At 43.9% G+C, this 21,741-nt stretch overlaps 2 protein-coding genes across 2 annotated transcripts in view; one reads left to right on the top strand and one right to left on the bottom strand.

Moving 5' to 3' along the window:
- The first annotated feature begins 662 nt into the window (after nucleotides 1–662).
- Nucleotides 663–11,438, top strand: tgfb3 (transforming growth factor, beta 3). Its single transcript, XM_080042653.1, has 7 exons — nucleotides 663–1,427; nucleotides 5,778–5,941; nucleotides 7,390–7,519; nucleotides 7,640–7,747; nucleotides 9,336–9,492; nucleotides 10,136–10,289; nucleotides 10,382–11,438. The coding sequence occupies exons 1-7, from the start codon at nucleotides 1,082–1,084 to the stop codon at nucleotides 10,538–10,540; spliced, it is 1,218 nt and encodes a 405-aa protein (XP_079898779.1). The 5' UTR covers nucleotides 663–1,081; the 3' UTR covers nucleotides 10,541–11,438.
- A 128-nt stretch (nucleotides 11,439–11,566) lies between these two features.
- Nucleotides 11,567–21,741, bottom strand: part of ttll5 (tubulin tyrosine ligase-like family, member 5) — a gene marked incomplete at its 5' end in the record, with an annotated part of 49,230 nt that continues 39,055 nt past the window's right edge. Inside the window, 3 exons of the mRNA XM_080042652.1 lie at nucleotides 11,567–13,210; nucleotides 15,843–15,910; nucleotides 19,537–19,748. Of these exons, the coding sequence (XP_079898778.1) occupies nucleotides 13,158–13,210; nucleotides 15,843–15,910; nucleotides 19,537–19,748 (333 nt within the window). The 3' untranslated portion in view covers nucleotides 11,567–13,157. The remainder of the gene's footprint in view (nucleotides 13,211–15,842; nucleotides 15,911–19,536; nucleotides 19,749–21,741) is intronic.

The raw sequence follows: 21,741 nt of genomic DNA, 5'->3' as shown, positions 1-21,741 counted from the left end.
AAGTGGAAAATTTGTACCCGACGTTTAACCGGATGCCCGCTAGATGTCGCTATTGTGCATGTTTTAAGTGACTGGGGAGAGGCTGAACGGTAGCAGAAGTTAGCGGATCACAGCAGCTGGCTGCCTCCCTGCGCACCCTCAAGATCAGTTTTGTTAACCCTGAGCCTCCTGTCTGCTTTTTCCTTTAAAACTTTATTTTGGATGCAGTTATTCTCCAAACACTCATTGATTAGGCTATAGGCCTAGGCTACGTTTTGTCAATCCGGCCAAGGGTCAATAAATTATTAGCCTATGGAAATAGGCTATGAGCACACACCATTGCTTAACTTCGGTCCAATTTATCAGATACAAATTATGTGTAGGCCTACTCTATTTAGGCTACGTAGGCTAGAAAGAAACAATCATTCAAAATAATCCCATGACAAAAATGTAGTAAAATCAGCGGGGTTTATTCAAACATTAAAAAATCAAACATTGCCCAATGTTACGCGAGCTGTCTACAGTTTGACAACATCAAATCTGAAGTAGCCTAATGCATTTCAGAGTAGGACCGATTTGATTGTCCGCACATAGGCTATAACTTGCTGCCCCTCCCTCGAAAACGTCACAGCTTGTGGCTATAAAGTATGAGTGAGAGTGGAAAGCGCTTGGAGTGTGTTTGAGGTTGGACTTCAGGGAAGGTAGCAGAGAGGCGCACTGACTCCACAAGCACAAGTGGATGGAAAGAGCCCAATGCAATGGAGAAAGTGAGCCGCGGTGCAGAGGTCGGTGCGCTGTAAACTCAGGAAGGAGAGAAGAGAGGCTTGCATGAGACAACAGGGAATGAACAGTAGGCCTGTAGGATAAAGAGTTGTGATTGATTTTTTTTTTTTTTTTTTTTCAAAATGGCACGGATTTGCTCCCACGCAAATGCGCATTTTGCAAAGATGACATAGCACCTGAGAAAATGGGAATCCTCCAGGGACAGAACTCACTCACGAACTGAATGAACAGAGAAAAGAGGATTCTATTCAAATCGGAATTTTTGATTCGTCTTCTTTTAATTGACAAGCCTCGGCTGTGAGTGAAGGCAGAGTGAAATATGAATCTGGGCAAAGCACTTCTGTTTTTCCTCCTCTCAAATTGTGTGACAATGACTCTGTCGCTGTCCACTTGCACCACCGTGGACATCGACCACATCAAGAAAAAGAGAGTAGAGGCGGTCCGGGGACAGATTCTCAGTAAACTCCGGTTAACCAGTCCGCCTCAGACAACAGGTCCAAGTCAAGTACCGTTTCAGGTTCTGGCCCTTTATAACAGCACCAAGGAGCTCATTGAGGAGCTGGGAAGAGACAGACAGCAGAGTTGTGGACAGGATAACACGGAGACTGAGTACTATGCCAAAGAGATTTACAAGTTCAACATGATCAATGGTCCGCCAGAAAACAGTAAGTGTGGCTATTGTTTTTTTTTAATCATGATTATTCAAGTGTTTATTTCGCGACTACCCATGCTCACCTGGACATCTTAAAACCATCTGTGTTCTAGATGTGGGTGATAATAAAATAATAAGATAGTTGCTTTTGTGACTGCCAATATATTTTATTTTGCCAGTGCGCCAACATGCTCAAACTTGTTCCAAATGCCTTTGTAAACTCGTCTGTGCAAACCCATTCAAAAAATCTCATCTCATAAAACTTAAAAATACATTTGGCCTCGATACAAACTTACTATTGGTGAGGCGACAATGTCTAAAACAGCGATCTGATTTGTACAGCTGGCGTTCAGTCCGCTCGTGTCTGTGCAGCTCTTTACGCACAGACGCGCCTGTAGGCAGTGGAGCGGCGCGCAAAGAAGAGGGCAAAGTAAACAGTCTAATTGGAATGAGCACCATTCCTCATACATACCTCACACCTAAGCCATGGGAACTCCAGCCTTAAGTCTGACACATTCCTTAGCGGGGAAAATTCTCAGGCAGTTAAGTCTAGTATTAATTGCCAACTCCAATACCTCATTTCCATTTTCTGGCCGTGAGTTTCCCAATATTTTTCATCCGCTGATTATCTCACCTCTATTTCCCCCTCTATTTCTCTCTAGTAGCGAGGAGCCGAGTGACTATGTGTTATGGCCCAAGTCCCTTGTTCATGCATATTGGTATTTCCTGTATAAACCATGGTCCATTGATTGTTCCAGAAAACAGAAGCTCACTGAGCTGCAGATTCTCCAGAGAAAGTCAGTCTTTCAGTGGAGGAGTTGGACATGTTCCTTTATTCTCGGGTCAGGAGCCTGTTAGTGCCTGGTGTAACCATTTTGAAATCAACAGGTGTTTATGGTGTGCTGTGACACTAAGCAGAGCCTCTCTGCCGGTTCCAGCATTAGCCCTGAATCAAATCCATTTCATGGGGTCCCACAAAGTGCTTCTGACATTCAAAATACACATACCGGGGTTTACCCACTGGTCAGAGGTAGCCAGAGCTCCCAAAACAAACAGAGGTCTAAGGAGTGGGATCAGTGATGGCCAGGTGCCCAGGACACATCAGGCTGGTCTCATACTGTAGGCCATATGCTGTAGGTGATAATGCAAGACACATACTTATTTTTATTTTTGTTACTGGCAACACCTTCTGCACCAAACAGCTTTCTCCAAGGATGATATAAACGAAATAAACACATGCTACCAACATACATTTATTATCACTTTCCATTATGTAAAGTTAAAGAGAGCAGGGCATGTTGCAGTATGCAGTAACATAATGCCTGTCACCTTGATCATTTTGCAGCATAGTTTATTTTCAAGCCTGCTGGATATAATGAGTTTTACATTCACCGTCTTTGGAAAGTGGGAGTGTTTGGGAATATGTTCAAGTTTTTCTTTTTTTTTACCCAGTTAAAAAGTTAAACAGAAACTTTTCTCTCCTACTTTAATGCGCCACTTGCTCAGTCCAAACTATTCTCCTCAGACACAACTAAGAATACAAATCGAGGCATTCGCCACCTATGACTAGATGGGGCACAATTGAGACAGCGCAGCAAAAGCAATATCTTCACCAGATGGCCTGTGTTGCTCATTATACCATCATAAGCCATACGCTGTTGAAGGAATGAGATAATGGTGACCTTTGGCACAATAACGGTTTGAGAACCTGCTGATGCTTAAATTAGAAAGGTGGTGCACACTGAAGCATGCAGGTTCAGGGAAATTTCAAGCCAATCATTGACTCAGTGTTTGGTCAGTAAGAAACTAGCGCTGATGACAGCAGGGTATCGGATATATGACATAGTAGAGAGATGATGTCATCTGAAAAAACAGACCGAGGTCTTCTACCCCCCACCCCCCTCAACTCCCACGCCTTTACCATTGTTGCTTCCTCATCCTTAATCAAGTGGGGGGAAAAAAGTTGTTTTTCTTCAGAAAAGAGCTGCATGCATCACATCATCTGATCGGCTGTTGTGGGCTGCCAGAGCTGATGTCTCGCCGCAGGAGGAAGCAGAAAAATTAGACTACTCTGATTTTTAAAAAAGTACCATTTGAATTCTGCATCGTTTGAACTATAATCCAGTTTCAAGGTAATTTGTCAAGGGGAATGCCTTTACTTCACTTGATAAAGAGCACTCAAGCTACATCTCCAAAGATGCTCCTGTTGTCCTTTGTGAGATGGGAACACCTCGGCAGCCGGCTGGCATCTGCAGCCTTATGCTTCCTATTTCCTTTGTTTACCTCCTCAAAGCTCTGGAGAGACTGACATCACAGACAGTCCTCTGGGCAAAAGGGCAAAGAGAGGTGATTCCTCTTGTGAATTTTTTTATCCGGGAGTTTCTGTGTCATTGTGAGGAAAGGATCCCAGACACAGGAGGGCGACCGAGCATGTGTCAGGGTGCGAGTGTCTGGTCGAGGAACTTTATGTGAAGCTTTATAACAGAGCTATTTAAACATCTGTCCCCAGGCCTCCTTACTTTACAACTTAAGCTCAAAATCCCTCATTGAAAGCCCATCGATATGAAAATGAGATCTGTTTTCAAGGATTATATATTCGACAATAAATGTGCATTTTGTATAATTATAATCTGATCTAAGAACAGTTTGTAACTTAACTAAATCAAAGGTCATAACAGTAGCTCTAAGTTTAATACCTCCATAATGCTTAGAATATATATATGCTTAGAAGATCAAAATCTTTCATTTTATTGCAGACTGATGAGAAGCTTATTGACACTTGTCTGTGCCTCTTCACATAGTTGAAAGGTCAAACGTATGTCAGCATCCTGACAGCCGTCTTTGGAGCTATCATTTGATATGGTGGGGGTCAGACAATTGGTAAATATATTTTATTTTAATTAACCAAGCAATCCCCTCCACTTACCAACATGGAACAAATTACCTTTCAGACCCTTGGCAAAAAATAAGCCATGATGTGAAATCCACCTAAAACCATTGCAATGGGGAAAATGAGGTCATCCAAAAGGAAACCAAAGACTTGATTAGAATTTCAAATCTCCCCTCCAAGTGGGGCTTTCCACCTTCTGTGGGGGAGGCAGAGGGGAGATGGAGGGGGTGGCGAGACGGAGTAGTGAGTGAGGGGAGGAAAAGGCTACTGAGGTTTCCTCCTTATAGATTGTGTGGAAACACTGGACAGATATCTGGCTGGGGATAAATGCTGAAAAGGTCACCTATAAATAGGGAAAGTTGAGAGAAAAAAAAAACTTTGTGGAAATATCTGATAATGGCTAGGAGGACACTGAAATAGGATTATGGGTCAAATTCAGCACAGACTCTGGGATGTGCACGTTCCTTTTGCATGACACAGAAACGACTGCACTTTGGAGTTTCCATTTGTCCCAAAACAGCTTGAGGTACACATCAGCTTAAGGTGCAGTGCCCCTTTTAACCACCAGCAGATCTGTTGCTTGGTTATAAAGCTCCAGCTTGGGGTAATAAATTAGCCATGGCTTGGCTGTAAATGGCTGTTTCCACTTGGCCCATAAAAAGTTTGCTATGTGCTTGTTTTGCTCAACACTGCATGTGCTTGGCCTGTTAAATTAATAAACTGTTCAATGGTATTATGCTGTAAAAATGGAAAAGGCTTCAGCGCGACAGGAAGCTTTTCAGATAGAATAACAATGTAGCCATTTATTTAGCTGATACTGCTAAAGGTCAGTGACACAATCACATTGAGATACACCATGTGCACAGCAAGTTACTGCTTGTCAAGCCAGCACTAAGCGGAGTGTATTGTCGTCACGGAGTCCCCCTCCTAGATGGTTTCTCAGGTATTGTTCTGCTCCGGCACGTGAGCCCACATGTTCCACTCGGTTCCAGGCAATAGTTGGCTGCTGTTGGAGCCCTTGCAGCACCTGTTGGGCTGCAGAGCTGGTGGGAGGAGGAGCACACTGCTGTCCCACTACTGCAGTCTGCTGCACCACCACATGGGACATTTGGTTTTCATTTCATGACTTCAACTTGTTGCTAACTCGGACCGCACAAACCATGAGCAGATGGTTCGTGGTAATGGTCCACGACTTTCTGTAATAGACTAGAAATAGAAAAAAAAGGGATTTTTTTTTTTTTATCTGTAAACTATCTAAACATGGAGTGGGAAATCCTCAGCAGAACGCCTATCAATAATCAGAAGGTAAACATGTCCGCCCCTCTAAGAATGTCAGTGGGGAATAGCTTTTGATAACATATACACAATGAGGTAACAGATGAATAAAAGCTTAAAGGGATTCGGACAGAGCTCCAATCTGATCTTTGTTTTTCAAGGGGATATTTAATAACATGATTTCCTCTTTACCTGCAGATGACCTCCCCTTCTGCCCTAAGGGTATCACCTCTAAGGTATTCCGCTTCAACGTCTCCACCATGGAGAAGAACTCCACCAACTTGTTCCGGGCCGAGTTCCGGGCCCTGCGGATCCCCAACCACGGCGCCAAGAAAAATGAACAGAGGATTGAGCTCTACCAGGTGTGTGAACTGACCGTTGGTTTCCACTGTTAGCAGAGCACAGGGGGGTAATGTGCTCTATTTCTCTCCGAAGGCTTATTTTTTAGGTCAGCGAGAAAGATCAAAACATTTATATTAGGGTGTCCAACTCCATCTTGCCTCTTTTTCATGCGCTGATCATTATTCCATGTGCTTACAGTCTAATGGATTCTGCATTAGGGAAAATTTAAGAGCTTGCACAGCCGTGTTTCAGTAACACTAGATTACCATTCGGCAGTTTCTTCTTTCTTAGCTGTCAATCTCAAAGCAGTAGTTGTCCATCATTGGTAGATCCAGTAAGGTGTTATGCTTTCAACAGGGGATTTGTAGATCTGCACCTGCATCTCTGTGTTTAAGAACTTTATTTGTGGAGTCTGTTAGATGTCTGTGTGTGTGAGTGTGTGTGTGTGTGTGTGTGTGTGTGGGAGGGGGTGGTGAGGGTGGCAAGGGTGTTTTTTTCTAATTTTCTTTTGGTTTCCTCATTAAACTCCCGTGGGAGACTAGAAGTAATGATCAGGTTCCAACATTTCCTGCCAGTGAGACAAGCGTCTCCGGACTGCATACCACCTCTGAAGGCCAGGCTTTGGCCAGCGCTGAATACAGACTGTCAGGCCCTCTGATTGTTTCCAGGGGCCCAGGAGGAGATAGAGGCAGGGTCACCCGATGGGGGAGTAAATGGAGCCGCTCGCTTCGCCCCCACGCTTTGGAGGCTGGAGCTGATTGGCAGAGGGGGCTGACGCTGGCAGTCCACCGGCCCCTCGTTCCCACAGGAAGACAGATTAGATCCTGACAATGTTCAGGAACCTGGTTATCAATAGCACTGCTGTGGGGCCAAAGGCTCATACCCACTGCCCCAAACACACACATTTCTCACTAGAGATAAACACCTTTGTTCAGAGAGGTGCTGATGGCGATAGGAATGTCTGAACCACATGTAGCGTATTTTCCTCTATCAGTGGGTTTCTACATTTGAGGTCTCGACATGATAACACAGTTAGAACATGAACGCCTGCAGACATACCTGCGACCCTGCGTCTTTGCCGAACTGGCCAACACGGCATCTAGGGAGACCTGAGCTAAAGTCAAAGTTTGAACTGCTGATGATGTATAGGACAGCCAGGTTCTCATTGGCAGGGAGGGTAACACGCAGGCATTAACTTGCAAAATGGGGATATCAACACAGGGAGTCACTTTTTCCATGAGGAGTAGACATTTGGCCCAAGGCATCCCGGAGAGTCTGCTGGCTCAGACAGACAACGCTGGTTCTGTGTGTGTGTGTGTGTGTGTGTGTGTGTGTGTGTGTGTGTGTGTGTGTGTGTGTGTGTGTGTGTGTGTGTGTGTGTGTGTGTGTGTGTGTGTGTGTGTGTTTTAGTGAATAACAAAGTAGAGGAGTGTATGCAGCTAGGTCACATTGTCATCTTTCCTCACAGATCCTCCAAAAAGACGACCCCAAAGCTAAACAGCGCTACATTGGGGGCAAGAACGTGCTGACCAAAGGAACGCCCGAGTGGGTCTCCTTTGATGTCACAGAGACAGTGAGGGAGTGGCTGATGTACCGACGTGAGTGGGACACCTCAAAGTTTCTTTTGCATTGTACCTACATACCATGGCGAGGAGCACCGGTTCATCATTTAAAATAATGAATGATCACATCCCTCTGCTCTTTCTTCCCCACTACAGAGACCAATCTTGGACTGGAGATCAGCGTGCATTGTCCCTGCCACACTTTCAGGCCTAATGGCGACATTGTGGAGAATGCCAATGAGGTGCTGGAGGCCAAGTTCAAAGGTGAGGCTGCGTTAAATACCTCAGTGATGGGAATGAAACGAAGATGGTTTGGATTTGTATCAGTTGGCTTTGTTGTTTGTTTGTTTTGACCATGCCTTACTCATAAAAGTGTCAATTTCACAAGGTGTCTCGATGCCGTTGAAAACAACATTGCCAAGTTTTCATACTGACTCATCGTGCAGACATAGGAGTGATATCAATCTTCTGATATAAATCGCAGTTAGAAAGCAAATAAACGTATTTCCCTAAACGTCAAACTATTGTCTCTCATAGATCAACGCCACGTTTTTCTACTTACGTCCTTTAAAAACAAAGACAAAATAGAAATCCTTCAAAAATTCAACCCTAATTACATTTTAAGAGCACATCTAAGTCTGAATCTCGCTGATTGTGTAGGTTTTCCAGCGTTTTTCAAGTCCTCCCGTCTCTATGGCCAGACTGTGGTCGCTGCAGTCTGGATTTGGTCTGGATTTGTCTCGGCTTTTGATGTCTCACAGTGAAAAGATGTTCTGCCAACTTGTATTCAAGATCAAGATACCCGATAACATTTGCGTCTGTTTGATTTGTATTTCATTTGTCTAATGTTCCAGATAAGCATCTCGTGTTCAGTTGAAAAATGTTGGTTTATTCTGATTATCGCCACTGAGGCAGTGCTGTTTTTTAGGATCATTTGAATTTGCGGGTCTCAGGACTTTCTACAAACTCTTGCACTAGGAGTTTGTTTTAGGTCCTAGTTTGAGTTTACAGTGCCGGTTTCAGATGTTTCAAAATTACGTTTGGATTTTTGGATTGTCTGTTATCTGAATTTTTCTCTATATTTGCATGAAAGGCTAAACAGGCCTGTTGTTTCTTCGCTTTAACTGCCAAATTAAAGACACCGGAGGCGTTGATTTTGTCTCTCTGACAGACTTTGTTCAGGATATGTTCAAGGGCAATTATATTGCACTAACACTCACAATGCACTCCTCATTATGAAACTGGTTCCCTTTCATCCAGTCATCAACATGTTCCTTCAGCAGCATTACCTATTGAGAGCTAGTTAGTAAGATAATGGGTTTCCTTTTTAAGAGGAAGAGAAAGACAGAGCATGGGAATACAATTGATCTGGTATCTCAATTAAGCATTGGGGCCCCCGGGCCCTTGGTCCTGGGAACACTCCCGACTGGCTTGGCCACAAGGAATGTGCTGCCACGGCGCTCAGACGCTTGGCCACGAATTAAAGAGAGGCGTACATATCCACCAGCAGCATTCTCTCCTGAGATGTCCACTGCTTTAACTATCAGGGGTAGATTGGATGAGCAGACGTAGGCCCAGAGGGGATGAACGGGGGGAGGAAAGGAGGAAGTTGGGGACCAGTGTTGAATAAGGAAAAGGATGAAAAGTGAGCCAAAAATGAGTGAAGCCCTGCCTGGATATTACAGTATACCCTTCTGTAAAAGTTACAGGGACTAAACTGATTAAAGCGGAGTTGTGGCTCCAACAAAGTCAGCTCGAGGCTCCGACATCTGTAAAATACTGGACAAATCTGTCTGTATTTTTGTGCAGCTTTTCTTGGTATCCTCCAGACTAAACTTCCGCGCTCCTGCAGGTATGGAAACAGACTATGACGATCAGGGCCGGGCCAAGAAACAAAAGGAGCAGCTCTACCCCCACCTCATCCTCATGATGCTCCCACCCCACAGGCTGGATGCCCAGTCCTCCTCCCGCAGACGCAAGCGGGCACTTGACACCAATTACTGCTTCAAGTAAGGCACATTTCTTCGCCTTGGAAAATGTAATGCACTGCTTGGAATGCTGTTCACTGTCTATAACTTTGTGAAAAAAACAATTTCTCTTGCTGCATGTGCACTCTCAGGTTTAGGAGATTTGAGCACTAAGCTAGTTGAAATCATGCAAATTATTATTACTATCTTTGAGGGGAGGGAAGGGGGGGGGGGGGCATTGTCAAGTAGTACACCAGCCAACATGGAATGGAAATATCAGCTGTCACGTCACGTCTCAAAAAATGTGCCGGGTGAGAAGAGTGCATGGGCACAGGATACATGGAATAAGCTTGTTAATCAACTAGACAAGCATGACAGAGGTATTATCCGATACAAGTCGGGATCTGTCCAAGTATTAGCAAAACGCTACCTCCTCTTACACCCGGTCTCCTCAGCTCTGGATTCCCTCTGTCAGGCTGACAGGCAGCACCAAAGACACCTGGGCTGACTCCAAGAGGGAAAATAAGGGCACACCTACGAGTGGAATTTCTGAACTTCTCTTCTCTTCACTCTCTCTCATCTCTGGCTGTGAGGCCTCAGGAAAGGAAAATGTGTACGACCCTAGAAATAGTGTGTCGCATGGGAAATGAAGTGTCTAATCTTCTCTGTCTTCTCTTGTCTGCAGCAATTATGAGGAGAACTGCTGCGTGCGACCACTATATATTAATTTTCGGCAGGATTTGGGCTGGAGGTGGATCCATCAGCCTGAAGGGTACTATGCAAACTTCTGCTCAGGTCCCTGTCCTTACCTACGGAGTGCAGACACCACCCATAGCTCGGTGAGACAAAGTGTCGCAACACATTTTTAGGCGTGAATCACTGTGGGAAGTGGGGTTGCTGATCTCTTTCCATTCTTTTTTTCTCCCCATAGCTGCTGAGCCTGTACAACACATTGAACCCTGAAGCGTCCGCATCGCCCTGCTGTGTTCCTCAGGACTTGGAGCCCCTCACCATCCTCTACTACGTGGGTCGCTCCCCCAAAGTGGAGCAGCTCTCCAACATGGTCGTCAAGTCCTGCAAGTGCAGCTAGACTTCAGGGCTTTGGGGGTGGGGTGGCCCGGCATGAAACGTGGGATGTGACGGCACCCAGCACTACTCAGGAGCAGGTATGAGGGGTTTCAATAGAGGGGCACGGTACAGTTTATCCTCCAGGAGTGCCTCCAAAAACCCTGCTTCAGCCTTTCCCCGAGCTCTCTCACGAAAAAAAAACAAAGATGCGGTCCACCACTCTGCTCACAATCTTTGGCATCATTTACCTAGAAGACTTGTCAAACACCACTTCATTAACAGCGCTCTGAAGCCTATCAGACCTCTTCGGCAAATCGCCCCATTTTTTCTCATGTTTTTCCTTCATATTCCAGCGTTTTGAAGAGCCTGTACCTCAGTGTTACATAACTTAAGTTTTCAAAGCCTGATTTAAATGAAAGAGACACAATACCACTGCGTTTTTAAGGACATCAAATTGTTGAAGTCAGAAAAAGAAAATGACTGAGAATGCAGACTGAACTCAGCACGATAGGAATACGTCAAAGAAACGATTGTTTGTCGAGAGCAAACACACACCCCGAAGACCCTACACACAGGACACCCTTTCGAAATGTCCGAGTTGGAAACTGACGCTGTGTCCCGCCGCAGCTCCCGGGACTGTTCTGTTTAGGATTAAATGCTGTTGAATAAAAATGACCTTAGGAAAAAAAGAAAACATGCTGGAAACCAACCTTTAGTTCAATGTAGTATTTCCATGGTTATGTTTACCTCTGTAATACAACAGGATGGTGATTCCAGGGATTGTTATGTTTTAAAGTGAAGCCTTTCTGTTGTATGAGACGATGTATGTCACTAAGTGAACACTTAACTAGATCACAAACTGTAAATGTTTTTTCTTATTACTCTTGGAAACACCTTTTTTTATTAAAAAATGAACAGTTGGATAGAGTTTTTCCATTTTCCTTTTTTTCTGTGTTTTTCTGTTTGAATTAAGTATTTTAGAGCACTTTATTTTAAAGGGTAAATCGGGTAAATCTAGATGACCAAAGTGAAGAACTCCAAGTAACAACTTCCTGTGAAACGCATGTGAGGTGAACAAGTACATTGACTGACATGATCAGCATGTTTTAATGTTTTTCTCGGTATTCGTTTCAATGTGGATACAGAATGCCTGGATGATTCCAAAAATATTACATTTCCATGCATGTGTGTTGTAAACCAGCAGCAACAAAACAGATTAAAAGGACAGACTGTAAACAGCTTTGTATCACCACAGGAGAATATGCACATTGATTTGAATTCTACTGTTGGATTATTGTAACACAGCATGCACTGGCTTCAACATGACATTCAACATCAATCACTACAAAAAAATAGCACTAGGTGTATCAAAACAAGCTCTGTTGTACTGCATTGAAAACTACAATCTGTGTCCTTCTGATGATAATCATCCGTTGATGTGACAAAAAACGTGCATAAAATTCAAGTATTTCTGACAAAGTCATCATAAATATATACAGTACTGTACTGAATCGATTGAAACATAGACATTTTATTGTATTAGCACACCCTGAGTGAACTCACTATGTGGTCCCAAGCTACAGACTATCCATCAGGGTCCTGATCAGCTGGTACAGCATTAACCTTCATTGTATGAAAGGGTGTACATAACCCTAATTCCTTTTTATGTTATGCCTTACACAACTGAAACGGCAAAAGACACAATGTACAGTAAATAAATACTGACGCAATAATAATAATTTACTAAATATTTATATTAAATTTGGTCCATCGAAGAAAAACTACATCAACATGTCAACAGTTTAGTGGAATAAGCACAAGTCAGGTGTATTCTTAGTATAAAACTTCCCCTGCTACAGTCTTACATCGCCCTTGTAAACAGGGAACAAGGCATCCACCATCATATTTAGGCTCTTACCAATCATAATTTTCCTTTGTAAGCCAACAAGCTGAAGATGCTATGCTTTTAACACATCCATAGGCGATGACCACAGTCTGATTTGGCAGCAATTTGGCTTCCAAGGGGGTCAGGGAGTTGGAGTGTCTAATGCCTGATGCCACACATGAAAGAAAGTACTCACCATTCATAGAGGCAAGATGACAAGCTATTCAGGCAACCTCTACAATACGTACCAACACCCACATCTCACCTGTTTGTATAACTTTTGAGGAGGAAAACATCGACATGAATGGCTAACGGTGAACATGCCACTGCATGAGCAAAGAATAAAACTTTGAATCCCATAGTTAAAATGCCATTTGCTGAAGGCTATCTGTCAGTGAAATATGTGTGTGGTATCGGTAGCATAGAGGGAATAAGGGTGGACAACTGTGGGGATATACAAAGTCTGTAGCTGAGGGAAGGGGGCGATGAGCAAAAAAGACCAACTGATGTTGAGCAGCGCAACAAAATCCCAACCTGCATCAAAGCTGGGCATTACTGGCCCTCGCTGACTATCCTCTCGCATTTCTGTGGCTGTATCACGGAGAGGTTAATAGGGCCCTGTTCCATGTCTGGCATGCTTTCATCTGCGTCTGTTGTCCTTTTCCCAGAATACACTTCTGCGAAGATGTAGTTACATGCAGAGACACCTGTCAGGCCAGCAATGGGGCAGGACACGCCTCCGGTTGCCTTCGTGTCATCTGTTGCTGGGCTCCTGGCCCTGGAACAGCTTGTGGTACACAGAAAGACCTGGGAAGCAACACATGAAAGTAAAGTTAATAAAAAGCGGTGGAAGGGCAGCACAAGGTTTCCCTCACAGCACCCGTGTGTGCACAAACCAACATATTTAAGGTCAGACCTGAAAGAGTTTCACTGCAAAAGGGGAACACTTAAACCCTCCTGGTGAAGGTTTTGTTGATCTTTTTAATTATTCATGGTCAGGGTGGTTAGCAGCGGATCTGCTCAGTCATCTTTTAGCTTAGCCTTTTGTCTGGCTGTCTCCTCAGCCCCCTCACTCCTCATGCTATCGCCTGGCACGTGGCCAGCCATCCAGTAGAAAAGGCATTCCATGTACAGTTAGAGCTGCCGTGTTTGTGCTCCCAAACAGTATTCCCTTTCATTCGCTCTCCGCACACTCTGTTTATTTTGGTGCTCTTTTACACCTTGGGGCCTGACCGAGCCGAAGAAGGAAAACATCTCTGTGACTTCCAAGCAAAAGAAAGATAAAAGGGACAATATTCTCTCTGGCATGCAAATCTAAAAAAAGATGGAAGAAATGATGTCAGCTGTTTGTTCGATGGCAAATTAACACCTAAAGATCTATCATCAGATCAGAATAATAGAATATTCAACTATCTACCATAGCTATTCATGTTTCTTGTGTGCATGCAATTTATACTCAAATACAAAGGACACCTAAAATCATGCAGTTTTGTTATAACAAACATGTGAACTTATCTAATAGAAAGATACCTGATAAAATACTTTGTTTAAGGAAAGTCATTGGCCATACATAATACATCAGCCAATAACTACCTTAATTTCCCAACAAGGCACCACACAGTCTTTATTTTGATAGAGCGAGGCCTACGCTATCCGTCCCAACATGATCAGACTCCCATTAAAATGGCACAAGTGCAGCATTCATTTCCTTCTCGAACTGAAAGCAATAAATATCCTCCAGTCACCAGCTGTGGAGCCCTGAGAACTTTGGAGAAAGAATCAAGGGAAGCATTGTAAAACACACAAGGTCGATATAATCTCGGTTTGTGAGCTTTGATCGGCCCCCATCAAAACACTCCCCTCATCTCGCGTCAGAAATGAACACAGAAGAAAGTAGGGAAGCAGAAGGGGGCGGAATGGGGTGAGCGAGTGACCAGGTTTTCAGAGGATAGAGGGATAGAGGGAGAGTTGTACGAGCAAAGAGAGGAAGAGATTAGGAGAGTGAGAGATAAAGGGAGAGTGTGATTAATGACGGCTGACAGCTGATCATAGAGAATGCTCTCCACTTGGACCCACTCTAACTCCCTGTCACAGTCGATCAGGCGAGCCCCGTCATCTCGCTACAAAGGTACGTGAAAGACCTGACGCACTCCAAAGCTCCACAAAGGCTGTGCCCCTTCTAATAACACGCCCCTACCCTACAGAACACCGTACTGGGTGACTCAACTCCCAGTCCCATTCATTGTTAAACCTGCCTTGCTAACTAGCTTTTGGGACTGAGATTTTTTTTTTCTCTCTGTCTTTGGTCCAGACATTTTTCAAGTCAAGAGTGAGGCATCTCCCCCGCCCTTTGCGCCCTGAACGACGGAAAAAATGCATTCATGAAATTCAGAAGCTTCTCCCAACGGATCCAGTTACAGTAATTGATGAGTTTATAAGATGTTTGTTAACCTAAGCCAACCTTCATAGTTTGGGGGAGGGAGGGAAGAGGGAGAATAAAAAGAAATGTTCTGGTCGCAGACACAAGCAGTCATTTTATTTGGAAGGGGGCTGCCGGGTGGTGCACGGCAACGTATGATGTGCTTGTTGAATTTCCCTTGATCAGACAAACAGATGTGTTTCATCTTGGCAAACTGCTTAATATCACTGTTGCCGCAATAAGCCTCAACACTTCGCTCGGGGTGGAAATAGTTGTGGAAAGAGGGCAGGATGACATGGCACACGTGAGTTCATCCAGTGTTGCGGTGCATTACCCATAATAAAGTTAATGAAGACTGAGCTGCATTTCTCCACTTTTGTGGGGGTACGAGGGGACGGGACGGATGGACAGTTATTACGAGTGCGTAGGAATGGCCAACAGATGGCAATGCCCCAACTGTTCCCATCACTGGATCTCTTTACAAAAGTATAAAAACTGTCAACACTGTTACACTGGTTTATCCTTCAGCAGTAATCTGACCTCTTGTCTTGGACACATACAGGCACACAAACACACCCACCCACACACACACTATATGATCAAACAGCAAATTACCACACTAGAAAAGTTTGTTCATTCAGCTCTAGCTTCTTCAACTCTACTTGGCATCCACTCTAAAGTGGGTCATGATGGCACAAGACATTATAACATAATAACCAATAAAAAAACTCACTTGTACTCTTCCAATAAGGTTTTAATTAAAGGTTGTACACCATTTATCATCTTGACAACGTAGTGATATTTTATAGTGTGTAAAATACATTTACAAACCCTGCGCACCAATGAGCGAGCAGGAGCTGGCTAAAAATATCCTGTGGTGTTTATCAGTCCTCCATGGGGAATGTCCACTATGCCTGGCTGTATTAACTGACACTGGCATACGGCAGAGCCTACAGCACCGACAGGCCAAGTTACAGCACAGTACGAAGCGTGTGTGTAGAGCTGCAGCATCGGACCCACCTGTTTTACCGCAGATGGCTTCATAGACCTTGTGTTGGGTGCTGGCCAAGCTCTCTGCCGACGTCTGCCTGTTAATCACACAGAAGGGAAGTGTCATCGAGGACCGGAAGGATAATTCCGCGAGGGGTCACGTGTCCGGTGACGGACAGAATTTTAAAAGCAATGCTCATCTCCACAGTGCGGATCCAAGCTGTTTTGACAATTTGTTTTGGATTTACCCCAGTGTGCTGTTCTACTTAAAGGTGGAGTCAGCGATTTTGGACAATGCTTGTTGTTAATTTTTTATCTATGTCAAAATCATTCATTATCTCATCACAATCCGCTACCCGTCCGTACTGTGTGCGCGCTGAAAAACCTTTCAATGTTTCAACATTTCAATAAACAACCTAGGCTCTCTAAACGGACAATGTTGTTTAAATACCCTTTGTTAACATACCAGTTTACAGAGTCTAGGCTGTGCTTTGACCCTGGATTTCTTTTTAGCGGACACAAAGTACGGACAGGTAATAGATGTGGGGAGATATTCACTGATTTTGAACAAACATTCTCCAGCATCGCTGACTGTATTTTTCAATAAATATGTAACGATATCTGGTTTTGACGACTTGTGATTGCTTGAGCTTATGTGTATGGGCACGGTGAGTGAACGAGTCATCTTCTGACAAGAGAATAGTGGCGTCGATTTGGATTTGTAATAGTCTCAGTGTATGTGCAGCCGGTGGAGGTTAGTGGGGGGTAAGTGTTTACAGAGTGCCTCTCATGAGCTGTTGTGACAAAAAGGGAGCAAATTCCCGACCCTTGTCCTGGGTGATGTGATTTTCTCATTGGCAAGATTATCGTGGTGATTACTGACAATGTGGACCTGCTGGCAATGGCTTCAGATAGAAAGGGCGTACACTTAGTATTTCTAAAAGGTTATAGTAGAACATACAGTAGACCTCCTGTATTTATCTGACAGGGCTTCATAGTACAGACATTTGGAGATTAAAGACTTATTTTCATGTAATCAGACAGCAAATACAGTGTTTTTCACAGAGTAGGCCATTATAAGAACTGGTGAGGCGTGGAGCGGGAGCAGACACGTCTGTAACTTTATACATTAAATCTGTTAAGCTTTTTTTCAGGGGGAACAATAAATAAAGCTTAGCTAGCATTAACCTCTCGCCCCATAACAGCAGCTTGCCAAAGGAGCATTAACAAGGTAATGAGGGTACACACTACCTCCTTGTAAGGGGCTGCACAGTTGTTCTTTCATACCATTACACAACCACAAATAGGACCGGGCCACTTTAAGTGTGGCATACCTCGACAGGAAGCAACCCCTTTCATATTGAAGAAAAAAAAAAAAAAAAAAAACGTGACCCCTGTGTTCCTCACATCACTGTCTTTGTCAGCAGCCTCTCACTGAGTCAGGCAGCAGCCAGAAACACTGCAGGCGAGAACACAATCTGAACTTGAAGCATGTGCAGATGATATATGAGCGTAACGCAGAAAATGTCACACTACTCACAGAGAGCTCAAGTCCTTTTGTAAACATAGTTTTAACTTTAACTTTTTTTTTTGTTGCACTTAGGTAGCTAGTATTTCTTAATATTATTCAGACTTACCAAAGGGGATACAGTTTAACCATAAACACACTTTTGGCAGCTTCTGTGTGTATACAGTATCATGTGAAAATAACTACTGTTGTGGCTGATTAATAGGGAGTGAAAGCAGCAACCAGGGCTGACATTAATGGTGCTGCTGTAATTGTCACCCTATTAGTAATGCCACACGACAGCCGGGGTTTCCGTAGTTACAGCAGCGTCTAGCCAAACCTCACAAACAAAATACCAAACAGGCTCATTTATTTGTGTTACAAATTGCTCCTTTCAAAACCCTCACTGAAGTCATACCACTTTGAGGTCTTGCAGCCCCTCGGGTTGGCAGCTGAGGTATGTTGATAGACCAAAGAGCCCTGCCCTGCTGAATTGATACCAACATGAAGCACATTTGCTTCAAGCATGTGTACCGCAATGTTGGTTGAGCTAATCAATCAAAAGGCACCGTCACTGAGGGGCCTTGCCGAGCTTCTTTTAATCCTTATTTCGGCCCACCTTTCCAAAAACTGGACACAAGTCAGCAATGTTACACAAAGATGATTGTATAGGACTCTTGTAGGGTTTGTCTTGCAGCCATTCATCTGAAAGAAATCATTTGGCTGCATCAACACAAATCTTAACTCCATTTCCTTTCCTAAACAAGACCGAAAACCAAATGTCATTCTGATAAACAGATTCAACTTAACAACTGTCAATGATCAACGGCGGTGTGTTATTCATATGAGAGCCAGACAAGGCCAGTGCTGGTGAATTTATATCATTTTTACAGCTTAACAGCTGGCTGGAGGAAGGTGTTTGGAGGTGGCTGGATAACCTTGAACCCCTTTGAATACACCCAGCACAGTGATTCTATTATAAGTTGGAATGGCTCACACCGCCACCGGGATGCATTTCAGATGTGCCTCAATAACAGGGGTATTGAGTTGCCCCCTCTCCCCTTAAAATGAGCACTGGAAATAAAAGGGAAGCAACTTATTATGCCGCCATTCTCTGCAAACAATCATCTCCTTTCTCCTGGACAGAGTTTACTTTTCGCTGTCATTCTCCCTTTTCCCTTCTCTTTCTTCTTTTTGTTTCATTGTTTCCATCGGTGCATTTTTCGGTCCCGAAGCTTCCGTTTTTCCCACACTCTGCCCTGTCACACTGGTCCACCGCAAAAATGCAGGACAGAGGAGAGTGTGAGGGGGCTCTGGAATTCCACATGCAGAGGGTAAACACAGCCACTGCCAGGAAGACACACACACACGGGAGCAAACAGAGCACCTACCCGGCTGACCTAACCCATTCTACAAACCCCCTGCCCCTCTTTTGAGTCTCTCCTCTTGCCAGGTAAAGTTTTTTCCAGTCAAGTTAGATGACTGAAAGTAACACGTCAGCAGTCAGAGTGTCCGTGCAGTTGCAGTGAATGAAATAAGTCACACAGGGGCTTCACTCATATAGAATAAAACAATCTGCCCTTTCAATCCAGTTGTGTCCCTCCCTCTTACGCATTTAGAGGAGTGTGAAGACCCCTTCACTGCTGCAACAGCGTGCTTTTAAACAAACAATCAAGCCCTGATCACAAAGGTTTTGCTGTTGTTGTGTAATTTGGCCAGATGTGGGGAGTAATAAAGTCATAAAGTAATTGAGGGAAATGGCTGGCAGTTCGGCACTGTTTCACTCCTTTCCTTTTATTTTCTTCTTCTGTGCTCTTCAGCTTATCTCCAAACCAAACAGGATTTAAACGGCACTCGGGCCCGGGCCCTTCCACTGAACCACGCTCTGTTTATGGTTCAGGCAGAAATCAGGCCTGTGATGAGGTTGTTTACCGAACGGGCAGATACACCCTGCGGCCAAAAGACTGGGAGCACTCCACTATACGCACATGCTCTAACTCTCATTAGCATTAGCCGTGTCCCCTTGAACTCAGCGATCCCACTGCACTCTGTCTGGATCCACGAACAGCAGCCGATCAGTGCCTCCCGACTGCAATCACTTAACGTGCTATAACTTACTTTGTTAAACTCTTAGCTCGGCTGGATTTAGGGAGCATCAGGAGACAGAAAGAAGTAAATCAGGAGATAAAATGCATTCAGTTGCAAGGCCGGTCTTACTTGATGAGGCGTTTTGTTGCAGTTTTTCTCATCTGGCCCTCTCCTCTGGCACTGCTTGGTGGTTTTGGGGTGAGGACAGGACTAACACAGGTTTGGAGGTGGTGGTGGCTGTGACTGGGATTGGGCCGAACAAGGAAGCTGGGTGGCGGGCAGCTGGGTGAGTTTGTGAGAGCCTTGGCGTGTGGAGTACCCGTCTGGTCTAGAAATTGAGCCTAAAAAAAGAAGAAGGACAGCTGTTATCAACACCATTGATACAATGAAACTACTTTTGGACACTTTTATCGATTGTGGTTACACCCTTATTTGGTATACAATTGTCACTACTGGGGCTGAACGATTACTTTATTTAAAGTCTTAATCGCCATTTGGAACAATGTGAATAGCAAATCTCAAAGGCTAGGATTTAGGATGTACATTGTGCAACTCGTCTGACCAGGGTTTAAATTGTTGTGTCAATGGTTTTACAAATTCCTGCCGTCCTCTTTGTGTGACGGTTATGCTCACCAATCAGAGGTTGCCCGAGGCAAATGCCAACAACAAACCTGCAAAACCCAGGGAAAACCTTACATTTATGGTGCTGCAGAAAAATGGCCTCCGTTGAGCCAGACAATTTAGTCCTGAAGAAAAGCAGCACTTTGGTTGTATGGGAGTTTTCCAGGTTAGAGACAATAGATGTGCAACAAAAGAAGGTATTGTTCAGGACCTGTGATGAAACAGTTGCCAAATCACAAGGCATTACCACAAACCTATATCAGAATTTGAAAAAAGCACCAAAGGCAGCTGTATGAGTGCACGGCCAGAAAGTCAGTGTAAGTAGTGATGCTTTAGCTGAGTCTAGTAAAAAAAACGACTGTTTAGATTAGTTTGCCGCTGTTAGTCCGCATTAAAGGGCTCACGAAGGCCCTGTGAGATAATGAACCAGGTAACGAACTACTGCGTTTGTGACACGGTGTATATTGAACTGGAGCTTGAATTTAGAAAAATATATTGCAATCACAATATAGCTGCATATATTTTTTAAAGTTGCAATAAATATTTTCCCCAAATCTAGTCCCTACCTTAAGAGCAGCTACTAATTATGACTACCCATTAAAGGTCAGATGTCAGATGTAAGAAACTGTATTGCACAGGCCACATCCATGATTCAATCCAGAGTTAGTATGATCTACTAATGCATTGGCAAAGGCATGTGAACATTTTACAAAATACGTTCCATTTTTAACAAAAGATTTACCGTTTTTAGGCAGTGAAAGGCAGTGTGGCATTTGCTTAGAATTTTAAATGGTCAGCAAACTCTATTGAATTTAGTTTGAACATACCAGAGACTGGCACAGGCATATAATGTTACACAATTCAAATAAAGTTGAGATTAATAGATATTGTTATTTTGAATCCAGAATACTGTCAATGTATAGGTGCAAAAGTGTTGACCCTACTCTGTCCTTATATGTACGTATACAGAACGCTTCAATGTCCATGTATTGTGTGTATTTTTGGAACAACTGTACGTCACAATACGTACTCAACTGTTTGGGACAAAAAAAGGTCCAACCAAATTCCAAAAGAGGACCAAGGAAGTGCAATTACATTTGGAATGGGTTAGTCATGGGGAAAAAATGTTGTCCCTGGTCATTTAGGTGAAATATCAAAGTGCTTGACATGAATTAGATATTAATGAAATGCCATCCAGTATCAAAACAAGCTCAACATTTTTTTGCAGTTGGCTACACTGAGAAGCAAATTCTTCACATTATGTTTTTGTTTGTGCAAGATCTCTTCAAAGGCTTGGGAAGGGTGAAAATACCGTTTTCTTTCTGACATAATATTTTAGAGCCACATTTCACTCTGTCCTTGCAGCACTCGGGAATGCTTTGCATACATTCTTTCCACCTCTTATGCCTTTGCTATTTTTCTCTGCAGCTTTATACGGCTATCTAACAAGCTAATGGTTTTCCAGCTTCACAGTGCAGTCGTTCAAAGGGGCCGGCAGTGTGACAGGGAATATCTGATGTAATTTGTGTGTTGATAAATGAGAAGCTGAGTTTCCAGGTTGCGAGGCCTCTGGCCACAATTCAGATTGAGCGGGACCAGGAAGGGCACCTTTCTTTGGCTGCCAGGTGGCCAGCGGCCAAGCCTGTGGAGGAGCCGTGCAGTCTGCACCCAGTAACTGGAACGTGGAGTGGAGCGCCGGAACAGCCCCCTGTC

Source organism: Ammodytes marinus, assembly GCF_949987685.1.
Source record: "Ammodytes marinus genome assembly, chromosome: 15".
NCBI classification, from domain to species: domain Eukaryota; kingdom Metazoa; phylum Chordata; class Actinopteri; order Uranoscopiformes; family Ammodytidae; genus Ammodytes; species Ammodytes marinus.
Note: the sequence above shows the minus strand (reverse complement) of the source record. Positions and strands in the feature narration are given on the sequence as shown.